This window comes from Oncorhynchus clarkii, chromosome 16 (assembly GCF_045791955.1).
Source record: "Oncorhynchus clarkii lewisi isolate Uvic-CL-2024 chromosome 16, UVic_Ocla_1.0, whole genome shotgun sequence".
NCBI classification, from domain to species: domain Eukaryota; kingdom Metazoa; phylum Chordata; class Actinopteri; order Salmoniformes; family Salmonidae; genus Oncorhynchus; species Oncorhynchus clarkii.
The window spans coordinates 17,579,051-17,606,764 of record NC_092162.1 but is presented as its reverse complement, the minus strand read 5'-3'; the positions used below and the strand labels follow the sequence as shown (position 1 = coordinate 17,606,764).

Genomic DNA, 27,714 nt, shown 5'->3' with positions numbered 1-27,714 from the left:
TAGCTTTTTGTCTCTACATTAATATTCTAAATGATGTTTATTGTTTTGTTGTGTTTATTGTTCTCATAAATGATCAGTTATGTTACCATTAATGATACATTGATTAAAAAAATCAAATGCCTTCGTTGTTTATTCAGTGAAGCCTATATTATGTCTAAGAAATATTAATATTCTATAATCCATACACATTTTCTGGAGCCTATTATAATGTACAAATAATCAACCTAAAGGCAGCATAGTATTTGAATCCCATTTGTTTTATTTCGTTCCGTTGAAAACTGATTTTATATTAGAACATGCTCAAATACCGTATAGGCTACTTCTTAAAATGTGGACGGTCAACTTTACGAACCCATCGCATTCCGTTTCAGCTATGTGATAAGAACGATTGTGTAGGCTATCATTTACATGTTTCTGACAGCAGACACGTGTTAATTTTCTTTAATTTAAATGACATTTTCCTTCGGCAAATGCTATAAATATGATTTTCTAATTCTGAATTCATACAGTATTTGCCTACTACAACATTCTACTTACAAACTGACATGTTAGATTCGTGATTCAGATAGCAGCAGCCCGTTCATTTTGTTTTGAATTATGCTGTTGATTTTAATCAATAGGTCTACATTTGAGGTCAAAATGTCCTTGTTGGTAAAAAGAAAACATTGATGGAAATGTGTTTAAGACCTACTCTTGTTTATTTGCTATTTATTTATTGCAGAACTATGTATAGTATCTTCCACCAGTTTATTCTTGATTCTCATCAAATGAAATCTACTGGTACATTATAATGGTTAATAATTATCAATGTTTCCCCACAAAATTAGGAATCACTGAGATTGTCATTAGACAAATGACATGATCAAGGACACATTAACGTTCTAGACCTTTCCCTCCCATATTGGCTGGCTGATAAATCTTAATTTAGATTTGTATGTTTAAAAAAAACGATATTCTTTTATATTTTCAGAGAAAAGCATTGTATTGCATTTTAAAGCTGTGATCGTAAGCTATATTTTAAATATAAAACCACTCGATTAATTTAATAGCCTATATCAAAATATACAATTAGTGGGGCAATGAATTATTATCGTATCCAAATATGGATTTATTTAAATTTTTTTAGATACAATTCTACATTAATCCCATGTTTTGTTTGTTTGGATTTTTTTACAACTATTTCTCAGCTACCCACAATGTTCAAACAAAACAATTGCACTTTGTCTACAGAGAACTTTCTGGCAACTGCAAGTATGTAGTGAATCCATCTCAATCCCTATTTTAGTTTTTATTCCCACTCTATGCTGACCTAGACTTGTACATCTTCACCCAATGCTCCCTCATTGACTTTCCACTATCACCAGTGTTTTATCACAAACAGACAAGCTCTCCTGTTGGCTGTGCTCCTCTGTTGTTGCGGTCTATATCCCCACTGTAGTTTTTTCCAAGTGTCAGTGAGGCAGCTGAAAGCCATTCCCTGTGATTTGAGGATTCTTATATCTGCAGTTAAGTATTTGAATAGTGGTTGTTAATCTATGAGAGGGAATTTAGGGCGCTGCAGTCACTCCTTATTGCTACCCAGGGGGAACCCGATGTCACATCGTAATATTTCTCCCTCTGGCCCCAGCCTGAACACTGGCATGGGGAATGTGAAAGCACCAAAGCCTGGCAGGACTGACATAATATTATTACCCTGCAGAGAGACACACAAAGACAAGCGATCTGCTCCCTCTCAGAGCCACTGGGAGGAGGAATCTTCATACAGGGGCGAAGATTTTCGTCCTTGCTTTGCATTATTCGACCTCTCGTTGCCGTCACAGTACAGATACATGACATACATTCCGTTTACATAAAAAAAGACATGGACCTATACTAATGTAATGTATGCTTTTGCTCAGATGCGTGCATTACAAGATGAATTCTATATGCTCTACGTATCGATGAGTGAAATCATAATCAGATCACTGGTTGGAGAAGGGGGCAGGGAGGACATTTGGTCTTTAACCTCAGAGTCTCTCTGTCTCTCTCCTACTCCCCCCTGATGGTGTCTTTGTGGAGGGATGCACACACAGGGAAGGAGGAGGCTCTCGTGTAATGAGGAGAAATGTCTCCATTTAGCCTGGTCTGTGTGCAGATGGAGCTCTGGGCGGGGTGAGGGTGCACTTAGTAGACCCTTTTTCCTAATCAAGGACAGCGTCGGAATGGATCGCAGTCACACTCGCTGTGTCTCCCAAAGCCGCATTCCTCCCTCCTACTCCAGCCCCCCTAGCCCTGGTGGGGGTGGGCTCCCTGTGCCTTCTTGTTCACCTCATCACCAGGGTTCACACAGAGGTCAGGTCTTGGCCCCGTTATATCTCCGCTACAACACAATGCAGTGTCTCCCACAGCAAAAGACACAGGGGAAGAGGCTGGCGCCAGAGATCCAAGGACTAAACTGAGAAGAAACAGTATGGTTCCTACCCAATCTGTAAAGAGTTGTGTCATCAATTCACCTGCTCTACTAACCCACCTGGACCAGCTTGGACCGGTCTGGTACACACCCATTTTGGCTCACCTAAAAGCAAACAGGAAAAAGTCCTCTCCTGTTGGCAGCTGTGTAAGGCATGGCCCTCCAGGTAATGATGAGTAATTTAACCCAGGCTAATGTTGACTCCTACTCAGGGTGGTTTCAGATTGAGCCGACACACTGAGTCTGGGCAGCACCCTGCACACCAGGCAAGCCTACCTCCAGATTTTCATGTGACTCAATGTAAATCTTCCTGTCTGTTGTAGCATTGCCCTCACCCCATGTGATCTCGCTTCCTCTGCCTACACCCTGTCATTAGCAATGCTTCATGCAGATGGGTAATGTTTTTTTTTTTTTTTTTTTTTTTTTACAGATGAAAGAAAAATTGTGAAATAAGTGGGAACATCAAATACCCTACCTTTTGGTGTGATTTCTCCTCACCCTGCAGCAACAAAAGCCTCTTTAAATCATGTATTATTTTCCCAACATATTTGTTGCGTTATAGATGTATAGATATAACATGTTAGTCCTCCCACCTACCATTTGCCTTCATTTTGATTCACTAAAAATCCAGCCTCTGATTGACTTGCAGCATAACTAAAGTGGATTTTAATGGGCGACTACATTAACTCTTTCTGGTCATTATCACATAAATCAAGTGTTTCTTGCTGGATCAACTGCTGAGCTCGTAGCGTCATGCTGAGACTGAGGGGGGTGGGGGGATAACCAAATGAGAGAGAGTGGCCATGACACTGCTAAGGCAGCTCACATGCATCCTATCCTGGTTTATCCTGGGGTTAACATAGGATTTTTGTAGGTGTGTATAGCTGTGTTATTAATAACAATATAAATAATGTGAATGACACTAATTAAAACAGGAAAATAATGAAAATGAAGTAGATGCATAGAGCTGAATAATTGATAATGCAATCTACGGTTGATAGAAGAACAGCCTCTATCTGGAATTTGGGTGATGCCTTCATTAGCTTTCAGTTTGGAGAAAATATCATCTCGTTGCTTCTTTATGTGTTCGTCTGTTAAGAAAAATCATAATTTAAACATGTTGGATTCTATATTTAGGGTTTATGTGAATCATACATGTTTTTAATCAGTCTTATTAACATTTGACTCAAACCAAGAGTAGATACATTGTTATAGCTGTTGATAAGTATTTTCTTAAGATGGGGTATTGCTTGCTGTCGGCCAATCAGCCTATGTCATACAGAGGGGTGGGATCAATAACATGTCAGAGGAGTAGGATTTCTGAATGCACAGTATGCAAACTTAACAGGTGCTACCTTGTGGTAGAACCCTGAACCATACAATAATCATTCAAAACCCCAGCCCCTTAACTGTTGGCAAATTTGGTCCTCGATCTGTAACTCTGTCTCGAAATGCTGTCTATCACTATCAGATCCATATTGCCAAGTAAAATTCTATGTGTAAATGTACTTGGTTCAATAAAGCTGATTCTGATTCTTACAAGCAATTCCCTGACCGTTCCGATATCTTTGAAACCCCGTATGAAACACATGCTTTATACCATGAGGCCTGGTCAAAGAGCTCTCTTTGGTCAAGCCATAGCTGTGTTGTTTACTGATTCATGCAGATCTAACAGTAGTCTGTAGCGGCTTAGCACCAGATGCTGACACGTGTCAGTCATCCACAAAGCAGGGTGACGTATGAGAGTGTGTTACTGTCATGAGGTGTCTGGGGCCTCACTCTGAGCTGTGACCGCCTCATATTTCAGTAGGACCTGCGAGGTACAGCGGACAGTGAAGGGTTACCTTGTTACACGTTGGCTTATAACATGACTCACTAATGGTTCTTATATGGCATAACGTTCAGATATGACTTTGAATCCATTGCACTCTGGACCAGATGAATTTGCCTACACTAAAACGACAGGAGCAGATAGGCACAGGCATTTTGGCTAGGGGAGAAGTGCAGTCTCCAGGCTACCAGCTCTCTCTCCTCCTCTCTCGTGTTTTGGGTTTTATAATAAACGAGAGAGAGGCTCCTCTTGGCTAAACATATACTTTGTTTGGACAAGAAGACACAGTTGTGGCGCGGCGTGTTTGGTTTTGTTCTTAGGATGTCAAGGTCTGGTTCAAAGGGGATGGATTCCAGGCCCCTTTCCCTGTCATCAGTAGTCTGAATGAAAGGTCACCCAGACTAGTATAAATGGGTTTTAAACGGCTCCTGCACTCCAAACCAAAGGAGGCCACCTGTTCCCCCATCCTCCCTCCTTGGTAACTAGGTCGAAGAAAGATGAATTGAGAATCAGATTTGAGTTTTGTTTTGCCATGTTCAGGAGGACAGGCACCTTGGTTGAATTCCAGTCAACTGTGGAATCCTACATGTAATCCTAAAGTGAGACAAGGAATGGCCATTTAAGATGTAGTGGATGTTTAAATGCCCTTAATTTACACTGCTACACTTGTAACATGGTACGGCTCTCTGTAGCACATTTGTTAGATCCCAGGTCAGTTAATAGCACACACCTAAAGGCCTCTGAGGTGCATAGTCAATGTATGACTGGAGCTCCAGGCCAGGGAGCCATACAGAGACCCATACTGGTCATTCCCCGTATCTGCTGCATTGCTCATCTGCAGCACAACAGCAATAGCAGCAGAAGTGCTGTAAATGTATTGATCCCAGTTTCCCCAAAGCTGCAGTGGTGTATTTGATTCCGGGCCTGCCGCAGTGTGGCCTGTTACTGCTCTCTGGGCAGGAGAGAACCATCTTCAACATGGAGCCCATGACAAATACCCATTACAAATATCCATGACAAATACAGAATTCGCTCAAAACTGAAGGCGCGATCCACTGTATTTAACCAGGGAAATAGGTCTGGGAATATGACTGAATATAAACAGTGTAATTATTCCCTTCGCAATGTAATCAAACAAGTGAAATGCCAGTACAGGGACAAGTTGGAGTCGCAATTCAACGGCTCAGACACAAGACATATATGGCAGGGTCTACAGGAAATCATGGACTACAAAAAGAAAACCAGCCACGTCACGGACACCGACGTCACGCTTCCAGACAAACTAAACATTTTCTTTGCCTGCTTTGAGGATAATACGGTGCCACCGTCGCGGCCTGCTAACAAGGACTGCACCACCCCTTCTCCGTGGCTGACGTGAGTAAAACATTTAAATGCCCAGACGGCATCCCTAGCCGCGTCCTCAGTGCATGTGCAGACCAGCTGGCTGGTGTGTTTACGGACATATTCAATCGCTCCCTATCCCAGTCTGTTGTCCCGACATGCTTCAAGATGGCTACCATTGTTCCTGTGCCCAAGAAGGCAAAGATAACTAAATGACTACCGCCCGTAGCACTCACTTCTGTCATCATAAAGGGCTTTGAGAGACTAGTCAAGAATCATATCACCTCCCCCTTACCTGTCACCCTAGACCCACTTCAGTTTGCATACCGCCCCAACAGGTCCACAGACGACACAATCGCCATCACACTGCACACTGCCCTGTTCCATCTGGACAAAAGGAATACCTATGTAAGAATGTTGTTCATTGACTACAGCTCAGCATTCAACACCATAATACCTTCCAAGCTCATCATCAAGCTGGAGGCCCTGGGTCTCAACCCCGCCCTGTGCAACTGGGTCCTGGACTTTCTGACGGGCCTCCCCCAGGTGGGTAAGGTAGGAAACAACATCTCCACTTCGCTGACCCTCAACACTGGGGCCCCACAATGGTGCGTGCTCAGCCCCCTCCTGTACTCCCTGTTCACCAACGACTGCGTGGTCATGCACGCCTGCAACTCAATCATCAAGTTTGCAGATGACACAACAGTAGTGGGCTTGATTACCAACAATGACGAGACAGCCTACAGGGAGGAGGTGAGGGCACTCGGAGTGCGGTGTCAGGAAAACAACCTCCCACTCAACATCAACAAAACAAAGGAGATGATCGTGGACTTCAGAAAACAGCAGAGGGAGCACCCCCCATCCACATTAACGGGACAGCAGTGGAGAATGTGGAAAGTTTTAAGTTCCTTGGCGTACAAATCACAGACGAACTGAAATGGTCCACCCACACAGACAATGTGGTGAAGAAGGCGCAACAGCGCCTCCTTAACCTCAGGAGGCTGAAGAAATTTGGCTTGTCACCCAAAACGCTGACAAACCTTTACAGATGCACAATCGAGAGCATCTTGTCGTGCTGTATCACAGCCTGGTACGGCAACTGCACTACCCTCAACCGAAAGGCTCTCCAGAGGGTGGTGCGGTCTGCACAATGCATCACCAGGGGCAATCTACCTGCCCTCCATGACACCTACACCACCCGATGTAACAGGAAAGCCCAAAAGATCATCAAGGACAAGAACCACCCGAGCCACTACCTGTTCACACCGCTACCATCTAGAAGGTGAGGTCAGTACAGGTGCATCAAAGCTGGGACCGAGAGACTGAAAAACAGCTTCTATCTCAAGACCATCAGACTGCTAAACAGCAATCACTAACTCGGAGAGGCTGCTGCCTACATTGAGACCCAATCACTGGCCACTTTAATAAATGGATCACTAGTCACTTTGTACAATGCCACTCTAAATAATGCCACTTTAATAATGTTTACATATCTTACATTACTCATATCACATGTATATACTGTATTTTATATCGCTCGGCCATCGCTCATCCATATACTTACATGTACATATTCTCATTTACCCCTTTAGATTTGTGTGTATTAGGTAGTTGTTGGGGAATTGTTAGATTACTTGTTCTATATTACTGTACTGTCGGAACTAGAAGCACAAGCATTTCGCTACACTCGCAATAAAATCTGCTAACCAGGTGTATGTGACCAATAACATTTGATTTGATGATTTTGTTTACATCCTACTTTGTGATCTTCCACAGACTTTGAGGAGATCCAAATGGTGGCAGCCCAGGATCTCAGCAACATCTTGAAACAAGGCTACCTGGAGAAGAAACGACAAGGTAGTAAGATTACGGAGTCAGATATGTTGCACATATGTCACGTTGAGGGCTCATTCAAATGCTTGTTTTCATTCTGTTTTCCATGCAGATCACAGCTTCTTCAGCTTAGAATGGCAAAAGCGATGGTGTGTCCTCAAAAACACAATATTCTACTACTTTGGGAGTGACAAAGGTTGGTTTGAACCGCTCACATCACACTAAGGCATACAATTGATCCATGTACAGTTATTTATGCCTGGAACTCATACATGTGAACATTTGGGTGAGGAGATTGAGTTAACACGGTTCTTCCTTCAGACAAGCAGCAGAAGGGCGCCTTCTATATCAAGGGTTACAGTGCAGAGATGGTGGCCAACCTACGTAAAGACTCCAAGAAAAATGCCTGCTTTGAGCTGAGTGCCCCTGACCGACACTCCTTCCAGGTGGGTGTGCAGTACAAAAGCAATACAAGGGACTCCTCACAGTGATGTTTCGTAGCATACCAGTCTTACCTAACGATCATGTTGTATGATGGTGGCTATCCTCCCCAGTTCACTGCTAGCAGTGTGCGAGAAGCCATGGAATGGGTGGACCAGATCAACTTTGTCCTGAAAGGTATGTCAACATATTTCCAAATCTATTTCAAAGACACAGTAGTAGAAAAGGATATAGTGATGATTGTGTACGTTTTCTAATCCTCTGTTAGATTGGTATTGCCTCACTGACTTTTTGGCCTGAAAGAGCAGGAAATAAACCATTTATATCCATTCCCAAATATATCCATCCACCAAACTGACCAACCAGACGCCTTCCGAACCTCCTCATCCACCACATCACAAGGAATTCATGTCACGCAGGCCACACCCCCAACCGATTTCCCCCTTACGGGAAATGTATTGGTAGACGTTCTGGTTATCCTCGAGCGGCATTGATTTTTTTCCTGGCCAATGGTGTATCACAGAGGACCCGATACCCTGTGTTGCAGTGCCCAGTCGCCAGCAATCACAGCGCTGCTCCGTCTGAGAAAGGCAGGCTGCACCGGCTGCTCTGAAATGGGCTGACTTGCGGGAAGTAACAGACACCACATCATTTGTCTTGTCCATTTTTACTACTATACAAGACCCAGATATACAGGGAGTTTTTCTCCCTGTTTGCTGTTGGTTTATGCTGGGTGAATTTGAGACCGTTCACTTCCTTTCCCCCCCGGCTGGTCATCAAAGGTGTCCACGAATGTCCATCAGAATGACTAGATATTTCACAGATCTTTTGAAAATACAATCAAATGGGGAAGTCGGATGCCATCCACTACTCTGGGTCCTATGGGTACTCAAGGGGATGTGACTCATACTGTGCTCTGTATAGAGATTCTGCTCATTATTTATGCCGTGCCTGTGTTCTATGCAGATTTGAGTTCCAGCTTTATCCCCTTTGAGGATGAGACCTATGATGACATTGAGGGGGTGACGGGGGTGGCCAGCCGTCCCCCTTGGCCCGCCCCCTTCCCGGTCCTGCCCCAGCAGGTCAAAGCCTCTCTCAGTAGCCAGGAGGAAGGGAAGCCCAGCCAGTGGGAGGAACAGGAAAAGGATGATATCTACGAGGTGCTCCCAGGTATGAGAACAGACACACATACACACGTTCCCATAACCCCTTGGAGGTGTATCACTATCACTGTAACTCAAAGACTAATTACACGTTATAAATAATGTTATCCTAATAAGAATGTCAGAGGTGTGGCTGTTGTTATAGAGGAAGTACAGGACTGTCCCACAGGCAGGTGGGTGGCTAAATGGGTCCCGAGAACGACCAAAGGGGGTGACTTCTCCGTGTCATCATCCACACCTCTATTTGAGATACAACAAGGTTCTGTTTCCCCTTTGCTGAAATCATTGGTAGGAGAGAAATATGACTTGCCAATTGTATTTTCACCAAAGAAAGCCATCTGGGATGGGTACAGAGTAGACCCTGGCCACAGATGGTGTAACGAATGACAGTCTGTTTTTTTTTCACTTTTTCACCCTGTCACCAATAAATCTCTCTCCCCTTCTTTGGTTGCTCTCAGATTTTCTTAAAAGGCACTGGAGGGCCAAGGGAGGTGGTGGGAAGACAGGCTGTACCCTATATCTCCACAACACAGAAAGTGCATGATTTTGTTTCAGGAAAGTTTTTTTAAATGTCTCGCCTCTTTTGTTTTCATTCTGTTTTCAAGAGGATGACATTCCAGGATCCATTGAGAAGATCAGTGAGAAGAGCACGAACCCAGGTTTGAATCACACTCACAGCATTCACTGACCAGCAAAATAGGAAAAAGTTTTAAAACATTTAAAAAATAACATTTTGGATGACCCTTCAATGATCTGTATCAACTTTTCCTCTTTCACAAAGCCATCTTTGTCAGAATTTGCCAGCTGTTTATGTTAATACAAGATAGATGAGGGCAAGAAGGACATATGATATCAGCAAGCTGCTGTTCTAGAGAGGAGGTGTGTAGGTGTGTCTTTCAGATAAATATAGTTATTGATAGGGGTAGTACTCACTATTCAAGTTATTCAAAGTGTTTTGATATTTAGACTTTCGATTCAAGTGTAATATTTTAGGTAACAGCATTGTGTGTTTTTGCTCAGTGTGGTCCATAGACTATGCCAATTACTACCAGGGCTTGTGGGACTGTGAGGCAGACGAGCCTGACGAGCTGGCCTTCCAAAGAGGTGACCTCATCTACATTGTCAGTAAGGTCAGCATCAACAAGGCCAGTCACAGTTCCTTCATGCACTTCATCAACATGCTATATACAGGTAATTGCCAAAATAATGGAAACACTTGAGTAAACAAGGGATAGAAAGTATATTGAAAGCAGATGCTTCCACACAGGTGTGGTTTCTGAGTTAATTAACCAACTGGTATCCCACCATGCTTAGGGTTATGTATAAAAATGCTGGGCTGGCCATTATTTTGCCTACTATGGCCATGCTCCCATAGGAAAACAATACTCCCATCGAAAGGGCACGAGAGGTCACTGAATGTTTTGATGAGCATAAAAACTATGTAAACCATATGCCATGGCCATCTCAGTCACCAGATCTCAACCCATTTGAACACTTATGGGAGATTCTGAAGCGTTTGCAGAGACAGTGTTTTCCCCCACCATCTACAAAACACCAAATTATGGAATTTCTTGTGCAAGAATGGCGTTGCATCGTTCCATTAGAGTTCCAGAAACTTGTAGAATCCATGCCAAGGTGAATTGATGCTGTTCTGGCTCGTGGTGGCCGCCTTATTAAGACAATTTGTGGTGTTTCCTTTATTTTGGTAGTTACGTGTAGATTCTATTCTATTCTATTCTAAACAATTCTGTTTTATTCTATTCTAATCAATGCTATTCTATTCCAACCCCTCAATTGTCTATCCTTGAGCCACTGGGGGAGAAATGCCCATCAGATCTTCTATAATGGGATTGGGGTTCATTACTGAGTCTGTATCTGTATCACAAGGGTTAATTGAGAGAGCAGCCATGCAAAACCCCTGCTGTGTTGAACACAAACTGCAGGTGAAGCATCCTCCATCTCAGCTCTTTTCCCTCAATCTATTTCCCTGTGTTTTATGGCCATTGTGTAGAAACATGCAGTGTTACAGCCACTCTACTGGAAATCAATGTGTTGCAATTTGGGCATTGCCGCCCTCTAAGCTTTTCAGGACCTTGTTTGCAGATTGAAGCAGTATTGGAAGGCTTGGATTTGTGTGTCATCATATATCCTGTTTTTTACAGTATGCATAAGCCATACTATTTGACATGTTGTAGAAAGAGTTAAGGATAATTTCCAGTCTTCCAGTCCAGTGGAATAGTTCATTAACTCTTAGTTGAACAAGGTGGTCTCCTCTGCAGTGTCAGATTAAGAAGTTTCTTTAACAAACCTAACACAATGGTACATCTAGGACAGGGGGTGTGTCTGAAATATTTGTTGCTATATTCATAGCTGGCGGTGGCGCGAAAAAATACATTTTAGGTGTGAGGAGGGCTTGGCCACGCACTGGCCAATCAACGTGTGTCATGACTCAATACCGCATGCTGCTGTCTCAAGTTCTGGAGGTTATTGACGGTCTTTGCGTTGTCATCATCTCCAATTCAGCTGGGGGCACAGAAATATTAAAAAACCAGTACATTGTGGATTGATACTACAGTTTATTAAATAGCATAGGCTACAGTAACAAGTAATAGTTTTTTTTTAAATATCCAGTTTTTGCTCAAAATGTTTGGAGTGTTGGCAGTCAACGTTGTAATTGGCTTCAAGGTCTTTATGCATCGCACTTCTCCTCAAATAAAAATACTAGGCTCTTGTAAATGGTACTGTATGTGTGAGGCATGTTCTCGATATAGCCTAGGCCAACAGTTGATATGGCATTATATAACTGAATCATTTAAATATGTTTGGAGCAGCCCGTCTTTGGTAACCAGATGAGAGGTGCTCTATGGAAATGGGGATGGATATTTGAACAAGAGAAATGAAATAATGGCTAAAATAATGGACAATAGGCTGCAACAAAAAAGGGGATGTCAGCTCAATGTTTTTCTGTTCCCAAACTTAATCTTTTAAAGGCCCAGTGCAGTCAAAATTATATTTTTACTTTGTTTTGTATGCTATTGTACAACAGGTGATGAAACTAAGACTGTAAAAGTGTGAGAGAAAAAAATGGATCAGTGTTTTTTCCTGATAGTTGCTGGTTGAAAATACAACTTACACAGGATCTTCTAATCAGCCTGATTTGCATGGGCTGGAGTTTCAGCTTGCCTGGTGGCATCGCCAGGCTGTTAATTGGTTAATTAGACCAATAATAAAGATAGTTCCAAAACTTTCTGCCAATAAGAGCTAGTTTGAAGTTTTCCCTCCCCACTCAGACCACTCCCAGACAGTCCTAGCAAAATTCTTCCTTGAGAAATACACTACATTACCAAAAGTATGTGGACACCTGCTCATCGAACATCTCATACCAAAATCATGAGCATTAATATGGAGTTAGTCCCCCTGTGCTGTTATAACAGCCTCCACTCTTCTGGGAAAGTTTTCCACTAGATGTTGGAACATTGCTGCAGGGACTTGCTTCCATTCAGCTACAAAATAATCATTGAGGTCAGGCACTGATGTTGGGTGATTAGGCCTGGCTCGCAGTCGGTGTTCCAATTCATCCCAAAGGTGTTCGATAGGGTTGAGGTTAGAGCTCTGTGTAGGCCAGCCAAGTTCTCCCACACTGATCTCGACAAACCATTTCTGTATGGACCTCGCTTTGTGCACGTGGGCATTGTCATGCTGAAACAGAAAAGGGCCTTCCCCAAACTGTTGCCATAAAGTTGGAAGCACAGAATCGTCTAGAATGTCATTGTATGCTGTAGCGTTAAGATTTCCTTTCACTGGAACTAAGGGGCCTAGTCTGAACCATGAAAAACAGCCCCAGACCATTATTTCACCCCCACCAAACTTTATAGTTGGCACTATAAATTGGGGCAGGTAGCGTTCTCCTGGCATCAGGCAAAACCCAGATTTGTCCGTCGGACTGCCAGATGGTAACGCGTGATTCATCACTCCATAGAACACGTTTCCACTGCTCCAGAGTCCAATGACGGCGAGCTTTACACCACTTCAGCCGACGCTTGGCATTGTGCATAGTGATCTTAGGCTTAGGCAGTGCGGCTGCTCATCCATGGAAACCCATTTCATGAAGCTCCCGGCGAATGTTGCTGACGTTGCTAGTGGGTGTTGCTACAGAGGATAGACCATTTTTAACCACTTCAGCACTCTGCTGTCCTGTTCTGTGAGCTTGTGTGGCCTACCATTTTGCGGCTGAGCTGTTGTTTCTCTTAGACGTTTCCACTTCAGAGTAATAGCCCTTACAGTTGACCAGGGCAGCACTAGCAGGGCAGAAATTTGACGAACTGACTTGTTGGAAAGGTGGCATCCTATGACGGTGCCACGTGGACTGTGACTTAGCTCTTCAATAAGGCCATTCTCTTGCCAATGTTTGTCTATGGAGAATGCATGGCTGTATGCTTGATTTTATACACCTGTTAGCAACGGTGTGGCTGAAACAGCCGAATCCACTAATTTGAAAGGGGTCCACATACTTTTGCATACAGTGCCTTGCGAAAGTATTCGGCCCCCTTGAACTTTGCGACCTTTTGCCACATTTCAGGCTTCAAACATAAAGATATAAAACTGTATTTTTTTGTGAAGAATCAACAACAAGTAGGACACAATCATGAAGTGGAACGACATTTATTGGATATTTCAATCTTTTTTAACAAATCAAAAACTGAAAGATTGGGCGTGCAAAATTATTCAGCCCCTTTACTTTCAGTGCAGCAAACTCTCTCCAGAAGTTCAGTGAGGATCTCTGAATGATCCAATGTTGACCTAAATGACTAATGATGATAAATACAATCCACCTGTGTGTAATCAAGTCTCCGTATAAATGCACCTGCACTGTGATAGTCTCAGAGGTCCGTTAAAAGCGCAGAGAGCATCATGAAGAACAAGGAACACACCAGGCAGGTCCGAGATACTGTTGTGAAGAAGTTTAAAGCCGGATTTGGATACAAAAAGATTTCCCAAGCTTTAAACATCCCAAGGAGCACTGTGCAAGCGATAATATTGAAATGGAAGGAGTATCAGACCACTGCAAATCTACCAAGACCTGGCCGTCCCTCTAAACTTTCAGCTCATACAAGGAGAAGACTGATCAGAGATGCAGCCAAGAGGCCCATGATCACTCTGGATGAACTGCAGAGATCTACAGCTGAGGTGGGAGACTCTGTCCATAGGACAACAATCAGTCGTATATTGCACAAATCTGGCCTTTATGGAAGAGTGGCAAGAAGAAAGCCATTTCTTAAAGATATCCATAAAAAGTGTTGTTTAAAGTTTGCCACAAGCCACCTGGGAGACACGCCAAACATGTTGAAGAAGGTGCTCTGGTCAGATGAAACCAAAATTGAACTTTTTGGCAACAATGCAAAACGTTATGTTTGGCGTAAAAGCAACACAGCTGAACACACCATCCCCACTGTCAAACATGGTGGTGGCAGTATCATGGTTTGGGCCTGCTTTTCTTCAGCAGGGACAGGGAAGATGGTTAAAATTGATGGGAAGATGGATGGAGCCAAATACAGGACCATTCTGGAAGAAAACCTGATGGAGTCTGCAAAAGACCTGAGACTGGGACGGAGATTTGTCTTCCAACAAGACAATGATCCAAAACATAAAGCAAAATCTACAATGGAATGGTTCAAAAATAAACATATCCAGGTGTTAGAATGGCCAAGTCAAAGTCCAGACCTGAATCCAATCGAGAATCTGTGGAAAGAAATGAAAACTGCTGTTCACAAATGCTCTCCATCCAACCTCACTGAGCTCGAGCTGTTTTGCAAGGAGGAATGGGAAAAAATGTCAGTCTCTCGATGTGCAAAACTGATAGAGACATACCCCAAGCGACTTACAGCTGTAATCGCAGCAAAAGGTGGCGCTACAAAGTATTAACTTAAGGGGGCTGAATAATTTTGCACGCCCAATTTTTCAGTTTTTGATTTGTTAAAAAAGTTTGAAATATCCAATAAATGTCGTTCCACTTCATGATTGTGTCCCACTTGTTGTTGATTCTTCGCAAAAAAATACAGTTTTATATCTTTATGTTTGAAGCCTGAAATGTGGCAAAAGGTCGCAAAGTTCAAGGGGGCCGAATACTTTCGCAAGGCACTGTATATATATTGTGTCGTGTTTTTTTGCTATTGTCCATTTTAATGGAAAACTATTACCCAAAAATGATTTGATATTGATATAAATATGTCTGCATTTGGCCTTTAATAAAGCTTTGGTGATTTATTTCAAAGCAGTCTCAGGAGCCAAAGCCTTTATTGATAGGCTTGGCTTCTAGTAGGCCTACTTGGTGAATGCATTGGGCAGGATAAAAAAACAGCCTTCATTGAGGGGAGGCTATGCTTGATTTTTCAACAAATGATGCGAATTGGAAAAAAAATATATATATATATTTTATATATACGAGGGTTACCGGCACAAAAAGCACATCTCCTCTCTTTTTCCATGAGCATATGGGCACTGTGCGTCACGGGTAGATAGGTAGCACTTCCGCAGGACAAAATCCTTACCATAACCAACATGTTACCTCTAAGATCAGCCTTTGTTTGGTCTTAAATATCCCCACCAACACTTCCTGAAATTTACACTTTTTAAGCACACACCTCAGGTATTGCCACCCCTCCCACCTCAGCGCAAGCGAGCTGATATATGACAGGTAAACTACCAATCCTGGTGCAAGGGTTGTAAAATAGCAGAGCACCGGCTTTAACTGGTTGAAATTGCCAACGAGCGTGGTTTAACACCAGCCGAAAATAGAGCCCTTATGGGTACTAGTTTATAGGGGAATGTCAAAACAACCCATTACATTTTCCCTAGAAGAAGAATAAAGCCACCTGCTCTGAATCTATTGGAGGTGTATCAGGAAGAGGTTACCAGAGTTCTACAGTATTACCTTTTGGTGTAGGTGTTGGGTTACCTACCTTTCACTGTAACAGACCAACTATCGGTTGGTTGTAGCTGTACTGTCTGGTACACAGCTTTAGTGACACAGATTACTCTTGTTTTGCCAAGCTTTTCCCCTTAGTCTTCATAATAACACGATAGTCTACAGAGCATTATAACAGTCCCTTGATGGATTAAAAGTGAGGGCCTCATTGTAATTCATTTAGAGGTAATTCCTTCCTGTCTGTTTCTGAATGGAAGGTTTTGGTTTAGTGTGACATGAGTCCACTCGTGCCCCATTCAGTCATAACCTTGTATCATATTTCCCTCATGAATGACATTAATGACATGATTAGGACACTACATGGCAATCGTGTGTTTTAATGAGCCTTAAGGGAGGGGAATCCCTGTTCCGTCTGGTTCAACAGTGGAGCAGACTATTTAGTTGAACGGGGGTTTCCTTGGAACCCTGACCTCGAGGAATGAAATACAGGCCCTTGGCTGCAGCTCAAGCTTTGCTCTAACTGGGGAACACAGACATAAAATGGCCATATAAAACTAAGACCCATAAATTCTCCTGAACCGAGGCTTAGGGTGCTGGGGGGAGGCTGAGTGTATGGGCTCTATGTCAACACTGACCATAATTACAAGGTAGAAAGGACACGCTCTAAGTGCTAAATCAATGGTGCTAACAAACTGTTATTTTTAAGCTGCGATTTGATTGACTACCGGAGTGCAGACCAGGCTAGGGGCTAGCCACAGGCACTGTGTCGTATGGCTGTGAACTGAGTAGAACATGACGATTATACAAAGAGCCCCCATCAATCATTATTGATCTAGCGAGAACTTACTGTAAAGAGATGCATTTTTTTGTGTGTGAGGAGTGTGAGTGAGTGTGTGTGTGTGTGTGTGTGTGTGTGTGTGTGTGTGTGTGTGTGTGTGTGTGTGTGTGTGTGTGTGTGTGTGTGTGTGTGTGTGTGTGTGTGTGTGTGTGTGTGTGTGTGTGTGTGTGTGTGTCAGTGGGAAAGTAAATATATGAGTAAAGCCACAACTTGTATTCATTCCATTCGTTTTACTAGATTAATCTGGCAGAGTCTGCCGCTGGGTTCACGGATGATGAACTTGGTTCCCAGTCTCCCGTCCACAAAGAAACACATAGCAACTATCTTGTCTTTGCACTGGCCTTTTATTGCTGAGAGCTTACCCTGTCTTCTATAGCTTTTGGCTTTGCAATGACATTTTAGAGCGTGGGATTTTTTTGTTGTTATAGATTCTCCTGGTAAAGATCCATACTATTTTACACTTGACCATTTTTATATCATTTTTGGATATACTATACTAACTACTGGATAGAGCCTACTTATTCATATGAAAATGCTAACTGTTTTGAGTTCTCATTACGCAGAACTGACAGGTTGGGCCTGTTTATTGTACATGTACAATATATCATGAATTTGCAGACAAAATGTCTGCAATTAGTACATCTTTGCTCTCCTAACATCCGTATTGCTTATATTGACTCCTAAGCATGTTTCTCACTACTCCATTGGGTTGTCCTGCATTCCAGGACTATAATTTATGTAGCTAGCTGGAATCAGAAGACAGCTCCACAGGTCAGCTGCCACATTCCGGTATTCCCAGAGGCACTCTTGTAGAATGGCAGGGTTGGAGTGGAGAGAGATTTACGATGTAAACCCATCCAGGCTCCTTTAAACTTTAGCAAACACTGCAATCTCTCTGCTCCCTCTGCTCTATCTCTCTCTCACTCTCTCACTCTCTCATCTATCTATCTATCTATCTATCTATCTATCTATCTATCTATCTCTCTATCTACCCCTCTCTCTGATCTCTCTTCCCCACTCTGCTCTGTCCACCCGGGGAGTGCACCTCACAAGCAGAGAGAGAGCTAGGGGGCGGGAGAGAGGCCCTCATTGTTGCCAACCAAGGAGGGCCTATAGCAGCACCTAGATCTTCTGCACTCATTCTGTCAGACCTGGGCCCTGACAGTAAATCTCAGTAAGACAAAAATAATGGTGTTCCAAAAAAGGTCCAGTTGCCAGGATCACAAATACAAATTCCATCTAGACACTGTTGCCCTAGAGCACACAAAAAAAACTATAAATATCTTGGCCTAAACATCAGCACCACAGGTAACTTCCACAAAGCTGTGAACAATCTGAGAGACAAGGCAAGAAGGGCCTTCAATGCCATCAAAAGGAACATAAAATTCAACATACCAATTAGGATCTGGCTAAAAATACTTGAATCCGTTATAGAACCCATTGCCCTTTATGGTTGTGTTGTCTGGGGTCCGCTCACCAACCAATAATTCACAAAATGGGACAAACACCAAATTGAGACTCTGCATGCAGAATTCTGCAAAAATATCCTCAGTGTACAATGTAAAACACCAAATAATGCATGCAGAGCAGAATTAGGCCGATACCCGCTAATTATCAAAATCCAGAAAAGAGCTGTTAAATTCTACAACCACCTAAAAGGAAGTGATTCCCAAACCTTCCATAACAAAGCCATCACCTACAGAGAAATTAACCTGGAGAAGAGCCCCTAAGTAAGCTGGTTCTGGGGCTCTGTTCACAAACAGACCCCACAGAGCCCCAGGAAAGCAACACAATTAGACCCAACCAAATCATGAGAAAACAAAAAGAGAATTACTTGACACATTGGAAAGAATTGACGAAAAAAACAGAGCAAACTAGAATGCTATTTGGCCCTAAAACAGAGAATACACAGTGGCAGAATACCTGACCACTATGACTGACTCAAAATTAAGGAAATCTTTGACTATGTACAGACTCAGTGAGCATAGCCTTGCTATTGAGAAAGACCGCCAAAGGCAGACCTGGCTGTCAAGAGAAGACAGGCTATGTGCACACTTCCTAACCTCCTGCCAAATGTATGACCATATTAGAGACATATATTTCCCTCAGATTACACAGACCCACAAAGAATTCTAAAACAAAGCCAATGTTGATAAACTGCCATATCTATTGGGTGAAACACCACAGTGTGCAATCACAGCAGCAAGATTTGTGACCTGTTGCCACAAGAAAAGGGCAGCCAGTGAAGAACAAACACCATTGTAAATACAACCTATATTTATGTTTATATATTTTCCCTTTTGTACTTTTAACTATTTGCACATCATTACAAGACTGTATATATACATAATATGACATTTGGAATGCCTTTATTATTTTTGGAACTTTTGTAAGTGTAATGTTTACAGTTAATTGTTTATTATCTATTTCACTTGCATTGGCAATGTTAACATATGTTCCCTATGCCAACAAAGCCCATAAATTGAAATTAGAGAGCAAGAGAGAGAGAGAGAAACTGTTCCATGCCGGCCTCCTCCAGTCTTCAATGGCTCGTTAGCGCCATCAAGAACATGGACACTGGGGACATCTAGTGGCTGACTTCAGTGCGAAACTAACTGATAATACTGAGAACGCTTCACAGTTGACAACACACACACTCTGAGACTGATTTACGCTAGTAGGCTATGTCCCACTCTTAAATCAACATGAACTTTACCCTAAGTAAATGGCTATCAATTATGTTGAAGTTTGCATCTAGAGGAAAAAACACAAACACAATTTAGAATTGATTAAGTTAATTAAAAGCCCTTATTAATACAATTAAAGCAGAACTAACTGATTTGATTATTCTCATTACATCTATCTTGTTGTAAATTTAGAGAAAATTAATTAAATCAAATTGTATTTGTCACATGCGCCGAATACAACAGGTGTAGACCGTACAGTGAAATGCTTACTTACAAGCTCTTAACCAACAATGCAGTTTTAAGAAAAATACCTAAAAAAAATCAAGAAATAAAAGTAACAAATAATTAAAGAGCAGCAGTAAAATAACAATAGCGAGGCTATACACATGGAATTGTAGCCTACCTAAATTGCATTTGTTTGTATTACATTTTATGTGATTAGTGTAGGGAATATGGGAGTATCTTATTTCCATAGGGCCATATTCTCATATCCTCAACTGCCTCAAACCCATGGCAACCCCAGTTGGCCCATTGCCCGTAGGTCCCACCATGTGAATGTGGTGGAAGAAAAGGGAGAGGGAGGAAAAACAATCAGATGGAAAAGTCAAGCAAGAAAGACACAAAGGAAGAACCTTTTATCCCTTTGTGTGACCTTATATATACTTTTCTCTGTCACACATCCCTTTAAATTCCCTCGCTGCTTTTGTGGCTATAGACAGGGAAAGACGCCTTATTTACCACCCAAAGTAGCAGGGGGAGAGAGAGCAGAGTCTGGGGTTTGGGGTCATGTAGGAGGCAGCGGTCATCTACCGGTCAACTACAGTAAGGTCATTATTCAGGCCCAGCCAATAGCCCAGAACTGTGCCTGAGCAACCCCTATCCATTCTGCCTAATTATTATAAATGAGGGGCGGCGTAAACAGCTATCATTACAGACACTCAGTGGCATACACAAATCCACTTTAAATTGCTATTAAGTTAAAGAGCCATCCTGTAATCCCAAAACGGCCTTAGAAGAGAAGCGGCTTGTTTATTTTTTCAATTATTTTTGATTTGCTCCTTCATATTATAGACGGCTCTGATGCGCAGTCATCTCTCGACTTTGAATCCCTCGCATTGATTAAATTACTAGATTGCCTGTTTATTACAGGGATCAAAACATTTAGAAGATTTTTTACAAAGAAATCACCAACTCTAAAAAAACAATGTGTCCAAATCTCTAAACAGGCATTGCTGGAATTTATTTTGAATATTCATATTTATCAAAATAAGTATACTTTCCCCCCCACAAACGTTCGGATACGTGTGTGTACAACAATATTTCCAGAACACCTAAGGAAGTCCAGTCCACCTGTGTGAGCAAAATTCTTCGACTAGATATGGTGTTGAATAGATCAGGAGCTGAGGTTTGTTAGAGGTGTCTGTTTCTTTGTTAGGGTGGCTAGTGGAGAGAGACGCAGCACTGCAGTGTGTGCCTCATGACTTCCCTTGTGGATGAGAGCGAAACAGAGAGAGGGAGAGGGAGCTAGAGAGAGAAAGAAGGGAGGGAGATGGAGGGTGGCGGTGAGGAGGGAGAGATTGTAACACCCAGGCGGCGGGTTCAGCGGCAGGGCAATGAGAGACTTCCTGTGCTCCATCACGCCCAAGGCCTGCTTCAGTCAGCTGGTAGCGGAGGGCAGATGCCTCATGTGTCAGTCTTATTAGCAATCCTCCTGCGTACGTGTGTGTCCGTGAGTGTGTATGTACTGTACGTGTGTGAATGTCTGTTTGCTTGCGCGTCCGTGTCTATGTGTTGTTTATACATCAAGAGAAATTGTAAAAAGGCAGAATATGACTATGCAGCGTGAGCAGAACCTGATGTTCTACAAAAGGATTGAATGCATAGCTCGAGGAGGAGTTAGGGAATAGGGTAATGTAGCTGTCACGGTGACCTGGCAGGCATACAAAGTGCTCCTCCTGCATGAGAGACAGTCAAACCAACCTTCTCCCTCTTCAGGCATCGTTAGCAGTCAATCTGTCCTCCTGCCACCATTAGCCAGACCCTTGAGTGGTAAATAAACGATGCTGCTGGTGTACTGCAGGTGTTGTCATGGCAACTTGCTCACTCCCTCTCTTTCTTAGCTCTGCCCACGTTCATTTGCTCCCTCTCGGTGAAGGAGTCAAAGGGAGGTCAACGAGTCAACGCACCGCCACAATATGGCGCTGTTTTGTCCTCCCTCACCTCCTCCCAACACACAGTAGCTGATAAGATACACATTCAGGGCACTCAAACACGGGCAGACTTAGCGATTTGGAGGCCCCAGGCAGAGTCTGAGCCCGATCCAACATCACAGAAATGTAAGCCCGAACCGGAAAAAAATACAGATTTCTACAAAAATAGGCCTGTTGATGGTGTTGAGAACAATGCCACAGAGGCGGGCGCCAGCGGAGTGAGGAGAAAATGAAACAGCCCTTGTCTTGGAAAAGTGAGGAGGCAAACTCAATATTGGAATAATTAGAATAAAGTAGGCTAATGCAATTGAAGGCATGTATCAAATTGTTGCGTATAGGCCTACTGAAACTCCCAAAGTCATATCCAATCGTTATACTAAAATGGAGGTAATACCCGTGTGTGGTCAACTAGATGAAAATGTCAGCACTGTTTTGATTGGCAAAGCGCCGTCGCCTGTTTTGAGACAAGCGTGGGGGACTCGTCTTGATAAGTCAATTAGTGTCAGATTTTAGTTTTCCCTGAATGTCTGTTTGCATATTTGGTTAGCCTACAATTACCCTGGGAAAATGTTAGCTATGTTGAAGTGTTGTCTCTATTCTGTTATATATAATGATCAGAACATTCTGCTAGCATGTTATGTAGTTTAACAAGCGGATTTTGCTATTCACTCGCGTTGTAGCCTGGCCTACTCCCGATTTGTCTGATAATCAATGTGATGTTGTTTCACAGAATCTCCGTCTGTATATTCGCTTAACTGCTCTCTGGCTGGGCAAATAAGTGGAGGTGGTAGTTCATTTATTTGTTTGCTCATCTATCACCGATCAGAAACATTTAGCATGCAATAATTCATGTAATAATAATTATTTTAGCCTAAATCAATTGTATTATTTTGCTCATGACTGAGGTATAGGCTATAGTAAGGCTTTATATAATCAACTGCCGAGCTGTGAGAGTCCTTTTTTATCTAGTTTAATAACCAGAGGAGGCTGGTGGGAGGAGCTATAGGAGGACAGCTCATTGTAATGGCTGTATTGGAGTCAATGGAACGGAGTCAAACACGTTGTTTCCATGTGTTTGATGTGTTTTGGACCATTCCATCTGTCTTCCTGTAGCTTCTCCCACCAGCCTCCTCTAATCTTAATGTAACTTACTTCAACATATCTCAATCAATCATTCATGTCATTCATAGGCAGCTGTTATGAGATACAAAAATAAATATATTTTGTTACTACTATTTTGGGGTTTTATTATGCCCAGTTCATGAGGCCCCGGATGATGTGAGGCCTGAGGGAAATTCCTCTTCTGCCTAATGGTAAGTACACCACTGCACAGAAAACATCATGAAGGGCCTCTTGATTATTTTAAAATTGAAGAACAATGTCTTGGTATGGAAATGGCATGGCATCCTTGGTGCCCACAGAAAGGTGTTATCCATAACCCCACTGTATTTTCTCCTGAGAATTAAAGATCATTCTATCCAAAATTCAGATACGCATTACACCAAATTAAAGGGGGGAAATCTATAGGAGGTAGGAGAGATTGAAGTTAGGGCATTGTCATAAGAATACATTTACTCCCTGTGCTTCTCTCTATACGAGACCTCCCCTTCCAGCAGGCGTACTCTGGATGAACCCGTAGTAAGCAGCGAAGAAGATGGAGTTGGCACGCTTGACAGACCTTCGCTGCCATTGGAACACTGGCGATGTAGCTGTTGTATTAAAATGGCGGCGCTGATAATCAAAAAGAGCTTTCTCAGGGAGGACGTTGGACTGTCTGGCTGCACAGATGGGCCAGGGAGATGAATACAACTTTCTGTCACTGGGGTTGGAGGAATGGATCTGCGACAGCCCCGTGGGAGAGAAACTGTTTCGTTCCTACTCTCTGATGCCCCAATCTGTCTGTTTCTCTCCTTTTATAGATTACTATTCAAACTAGATTTCCACAATAAAACTTGTTTTTATGACTTCAGGTATTAGGGCCATGCTTTAGAAATGCACACAGGTAATAGAACATGTACCTTTCCAGAAGAAAATGTGTATACTTGCTTCAGTTGTCTTAAAATCAGCAAGCACATTAATTAGCCATTGTGAGTGGAGTACTCCACCTTCAATTAGCCTGTCATTCCATTGAATCAGGGCTCTGTGTGGGCGAGCAGACAGAATGAAAATGTTCTCTGTTCGCCACATCTGGATGGATAACCAGCTTATCGTAGCTAAATTCACTTGCTCTAAGAACATGTCAGGCCTGGGCCATCACTCTGCTCAGTGAGCTCTAACTGGTCTATACATCATCTCTGTCCAGCCACCGGACATTAGGAGTAGGTCTGTTTCTCATTCCTTTGGCTCTGTAGTGAGGTGTCAGAGCTCTCTGTATTAGAGGATGTGGGATCTATCACAGCAGTGCCCAGAGAGACAGCCAGGAGAGGGGGCAAAGATTTGACAAACATGCATTCTAAATGTAAACCCCATACAAATGGACTGATCGATATAAGCTAGCCTTGAGGTTTCAGATGCTGTACCCCAATAAGGACAACACAAGATATCAAGGGCCATTTTGAGGCCATGCTAAATTCTGTTATAAACCTATGATGACACAGGGAGAATCTCATTTGCATACTCCCCACGTTCTCTCCTCAAAACCCACTGGAGGAGAAGTTCAGAGGGAAAGGACCTCCTGGCTTTCTCCTCCAGTGGATTTTGAGGAGGCGGTGAGGAAAGGAGAGAGGACGCAAGGAGAATGCAATTGAGATTCTCCTATGGTATACTGTGCATCGTTGTGCTTGTTCCTCCTCCTCACCCTGCTTGTGTCACTCTGTTCCAGGAGTATAACATCAATGGCTGGTGGGTCGGAGAGCTAAACGGAACCATCGGTATTGTCCCTAAAGACTTCCTCCATCCTGCCTACATCCTCTGAGCTCCCAAGAGGTACTGGAGCACTCTCATATTGTTACGATTACAGACTGATATAATGGGCTAATGTACCTTACAGGCCTCCTGACACCCATTGAGATAACCATTGAAATAGCAGGAGAGGTGTATATTCACAGCAGTGGACTGGCCATTTAAGACATCTGGTGGCTGAAAGTAGAACTGCAATTACTGCATAGACCCAAGGTGTGTCATTTTATCAGCAATGCTTAATTATAGCATCATTGACATAATTGAATTGGGAAATATGACTCCGTAGTGATTTTAACTATACGCCAGATAAAACATACAGTATCATACTGCACTACTACAGGAAATATATTATTTGACCCTGCTGGTCATCTATGAACATTTGAACATCTTGGCCATGTTCTGTTATAATCTCTACCCGGCACAGCCAGGAGAGGACTGGCTCATAGCCTGGTTCCTCTCTAGGTTTCTTCCTAGGTTCTGGCCTTTCTAGTGAGTTTTTCCTGGCCACCGTGCTTCTACACCTGCATTGCTTGCTGTTTGGGGTTTTAGGCTGGGTTTCTGTACAGCACTTTGAGATATCAGCTGATGTAAGAAGGGCTTTATAAATACATTTGATTTGACTATGTTTCTCTCTGACAGTTTATCTCTGTATTGTGCTTTACTTCCACAGTTGAGTGATGTGACTGACTACATTCTCAATCCCCAACACCGAACACTTCGAGATTGATGACAGATTGACCTTTTTTATTATTTCGTAATATAGCGTTATGCTGTTAGTGTCATTGTTGTTGTATGTTTTTGTAACAATATGCTTCATTTCCATGCATAAATTACATTACCATGGTTCTTCTGAGGCGTTTAGTGTATACATCAAATTCTGGATAATGCTGATGTCACAAAAAGGTTTCCTCTGTTCAATTGTTTCCAATGTATTTGTGCCCATGTGTGTGAATGGAAATTGCCAGACATTGAGGAAACATTATGCCCCTGTGACAAAAATAGGAAATCCTCACCTCTGGTGAACTGGGGGGCTGTCTATTCCATATTATGAAGCATACGAACTGGTGCCTTCAACAGCCTCGTGTCTGAGGCTACAGTGCTTGTTATTTTGATGCTGACTTCAAATATGTAGGCCACAAGGGGTCAGGCATGCTCCCTGGTGCGATTTAATTATTTTTCAATGAAGTGTTTGAAATTGGAATACCTGATCATTTGCAAGAAATGAGAAAACATATTTATTTTTATTTTTGAGCCTGTAAAAATATTGTTAGATATTTAAATTCCACAATATGATGTACATAAGAACTTGTTTGACTGTGCATATGAAAGTCTATGGCAATATAAATGTCTGGAAACGAAAGAAACACCTATTTAGGCGAGGTGCTGGCTAATATGTCTAAATGTCATGCACTAAAATAGACTCAGATGCAAAGTACAGGTGGGGGAAAAAACTACAGTGCCCTCCACTAATATTGGCACCCTTGGTAAATATGAGCAAAACTGGCTGTGAAAGAAATGTCTTTGTTTATCCTCTTGGTCTTTCATTCAAAATATTCACAAAAATCTAACCTTTAATTAAAGTAAAATAATTGAAAATAAGAAAATAAATTCATAAAACAAATATTTTTCTAAAATATGTGTGCCTCAATTATTGGAACCCCTTCATTCAATAATTTGTGAAACCTCCCTTTGACAAGATAACTGCTCTGAGTCTTCTCCTATAATGCATAATGAGGTTGGAGAACACATGGTAAGGGATCAGAATCTCTCCAGATCCTTCAGATTCCGTGGTACATGCTTGTGGACTCTCCTCTTCAGCTGACACGGCAAGGTTTTCTATGGGGTTTAGGTTGTGGATTGGGATGGCCATGGCCATCTGTGGTCAGTGAACCTTTTTTGTGTTGAGGTGTGCTTTGGGTCATTGTCCTGCTGGATGATCCAACCACGGCCCAGTTTAAGCTTTCTAGCAGATGCAGTCAGGTTTTGATTTAATATTTTTTACATTTAACCTTTATTTAACTAGGTAAGTCAGTTAAGAACAAATTCTTATTTTACAATGATGGCTTACCCCAGCCAAAACCTCCCCTAGCACGGATGACACTGGGCCAATTGTGCGCCGCCCTATGGGACTCCCGATCATGGCCGGTTGGGATACAGCCCGGGATCTGTTGTGACGCCTCTAACAAACTGTAGGCGCTTGGGTTTGTTGTTTGATGACAGCAAATGCCTTTTTTCTATGGCAACCATCCCAAACAACTTGTGGTTATGTAGGTGGCGTCTGATTGTGGTTTTGGAGAATTTCTGACCCTAAGACCCAACTAATGTCTGCAATTCTCCAGCTGTGATCCTTGGAGATTTTTTGGCCACTCGAACCATCCTCCTCACTGTGTTTGGGGTCAATATAGACATGTGTCCTCTTCCAGGCCGATTGTTAACATCTCCAGTTGCTTTAAACTTCAGTTAGATTTTACTCATAAGAATTTCTAGGGGTGCCAATAATTCTGACACGTTTTAGAGTAAAATATTTCAATCATTTTACTTAGATTTGTGAATATTTTGAAAGGCAGACATTTTTTCACAGCCCGTTTTGCTCATATTTACCAAGGGTGCCAATATTAGTGGAGGGCACTAACATTTTATTTCCAAGTACAATTATATTCCACAGAAATATTGTCATCAATAGGTGCATTCCTAGTTTATTTTTGACTATTTTTAGGTAGGTATATTGCCCCTGTACATCCTTATATGAACTACCTAAGTGGAAAAAAACTGTCTGGTAATCATCTACATAACATAAAAGGGGAACTTCCAACAACTGCTATGCCACTTAAATAAACTAATGCACGGTTAAAAGGCTGAATATGAGAACAAACATCCCCAACATTGCAAAACACTGTACAGTGTGTTTGGGACTTTTACCATTGAAGACAATTAGACCATAACATTGAAACCAGTAGAACTGCTGTAGCCTGATGGTTTGCTTTTTCAACAGGGCTGTTCTAACTGATCCAGACCTTTTCTGAAGGGAATAAACCACACACACGGTTCATTTCCTGGACACAGATTAAGCCGAAGAGATGGACAAACTGAAGGAC

At 42.4% G+C, this 27,714-nt stretch overlaps 1 protein-coding gene across 1 annotated transcript in view; it reads left to right on the top strand.

The window, feature by feature from the left end:
• LOC139367482 (src kinase-associated phosphoprotein 1-like) overlaps nucleotides 1-26,208 on the top strand; it is a 34,483-nt gene extending 8,275 nt beyond the window's left edge. Inside the window, exons 5-13 of the mRNA XM_071105707.1 lie at nucleotides 7,398-7,478; nucleotides 7,567-7,650; nucleotides 7,776-7,900; nucleotides 8,009-8,072; nucleotides 8,862-9,065; nucleotides 9,664-9,717; nucleotides 10,079-10,188; nucleotides 24,540-24,643; nucleotides 25,290-26,208. Coding sequence (XP_070961808.1) covers nucleotides 7,398-7,478; nucleotides 7,567-7,650; nucleotides 7,776-7,900; nucleotides 8,009-8,072; nucleotides 8,862-9,065; nucleotides 9,664-9,717; nucleotides 10,079-10,188; nucleotides 24,540-24,632 — 815 coding nt within the window. The 3' untranslated portion in view covers nucleotides 24,633-24,643; nucleotides 25,290-26,208. The remainder of the gene's footprint in view (nucleotides 1-7,397; nucleotides 7,479-7,566; nucleotides 7,651-7,775; nucleotides 7,901-8,008; nucleotides 8,073-8,861; nucleotides 9,066-9,663; nucleotides 9,718-10,078; nucleotides 10,189-24,539; nucleotides 24,644-25,289) is intronic.
• Nucleotides 26,209-27,714: the final 1,506 nt, after the last annotated feature.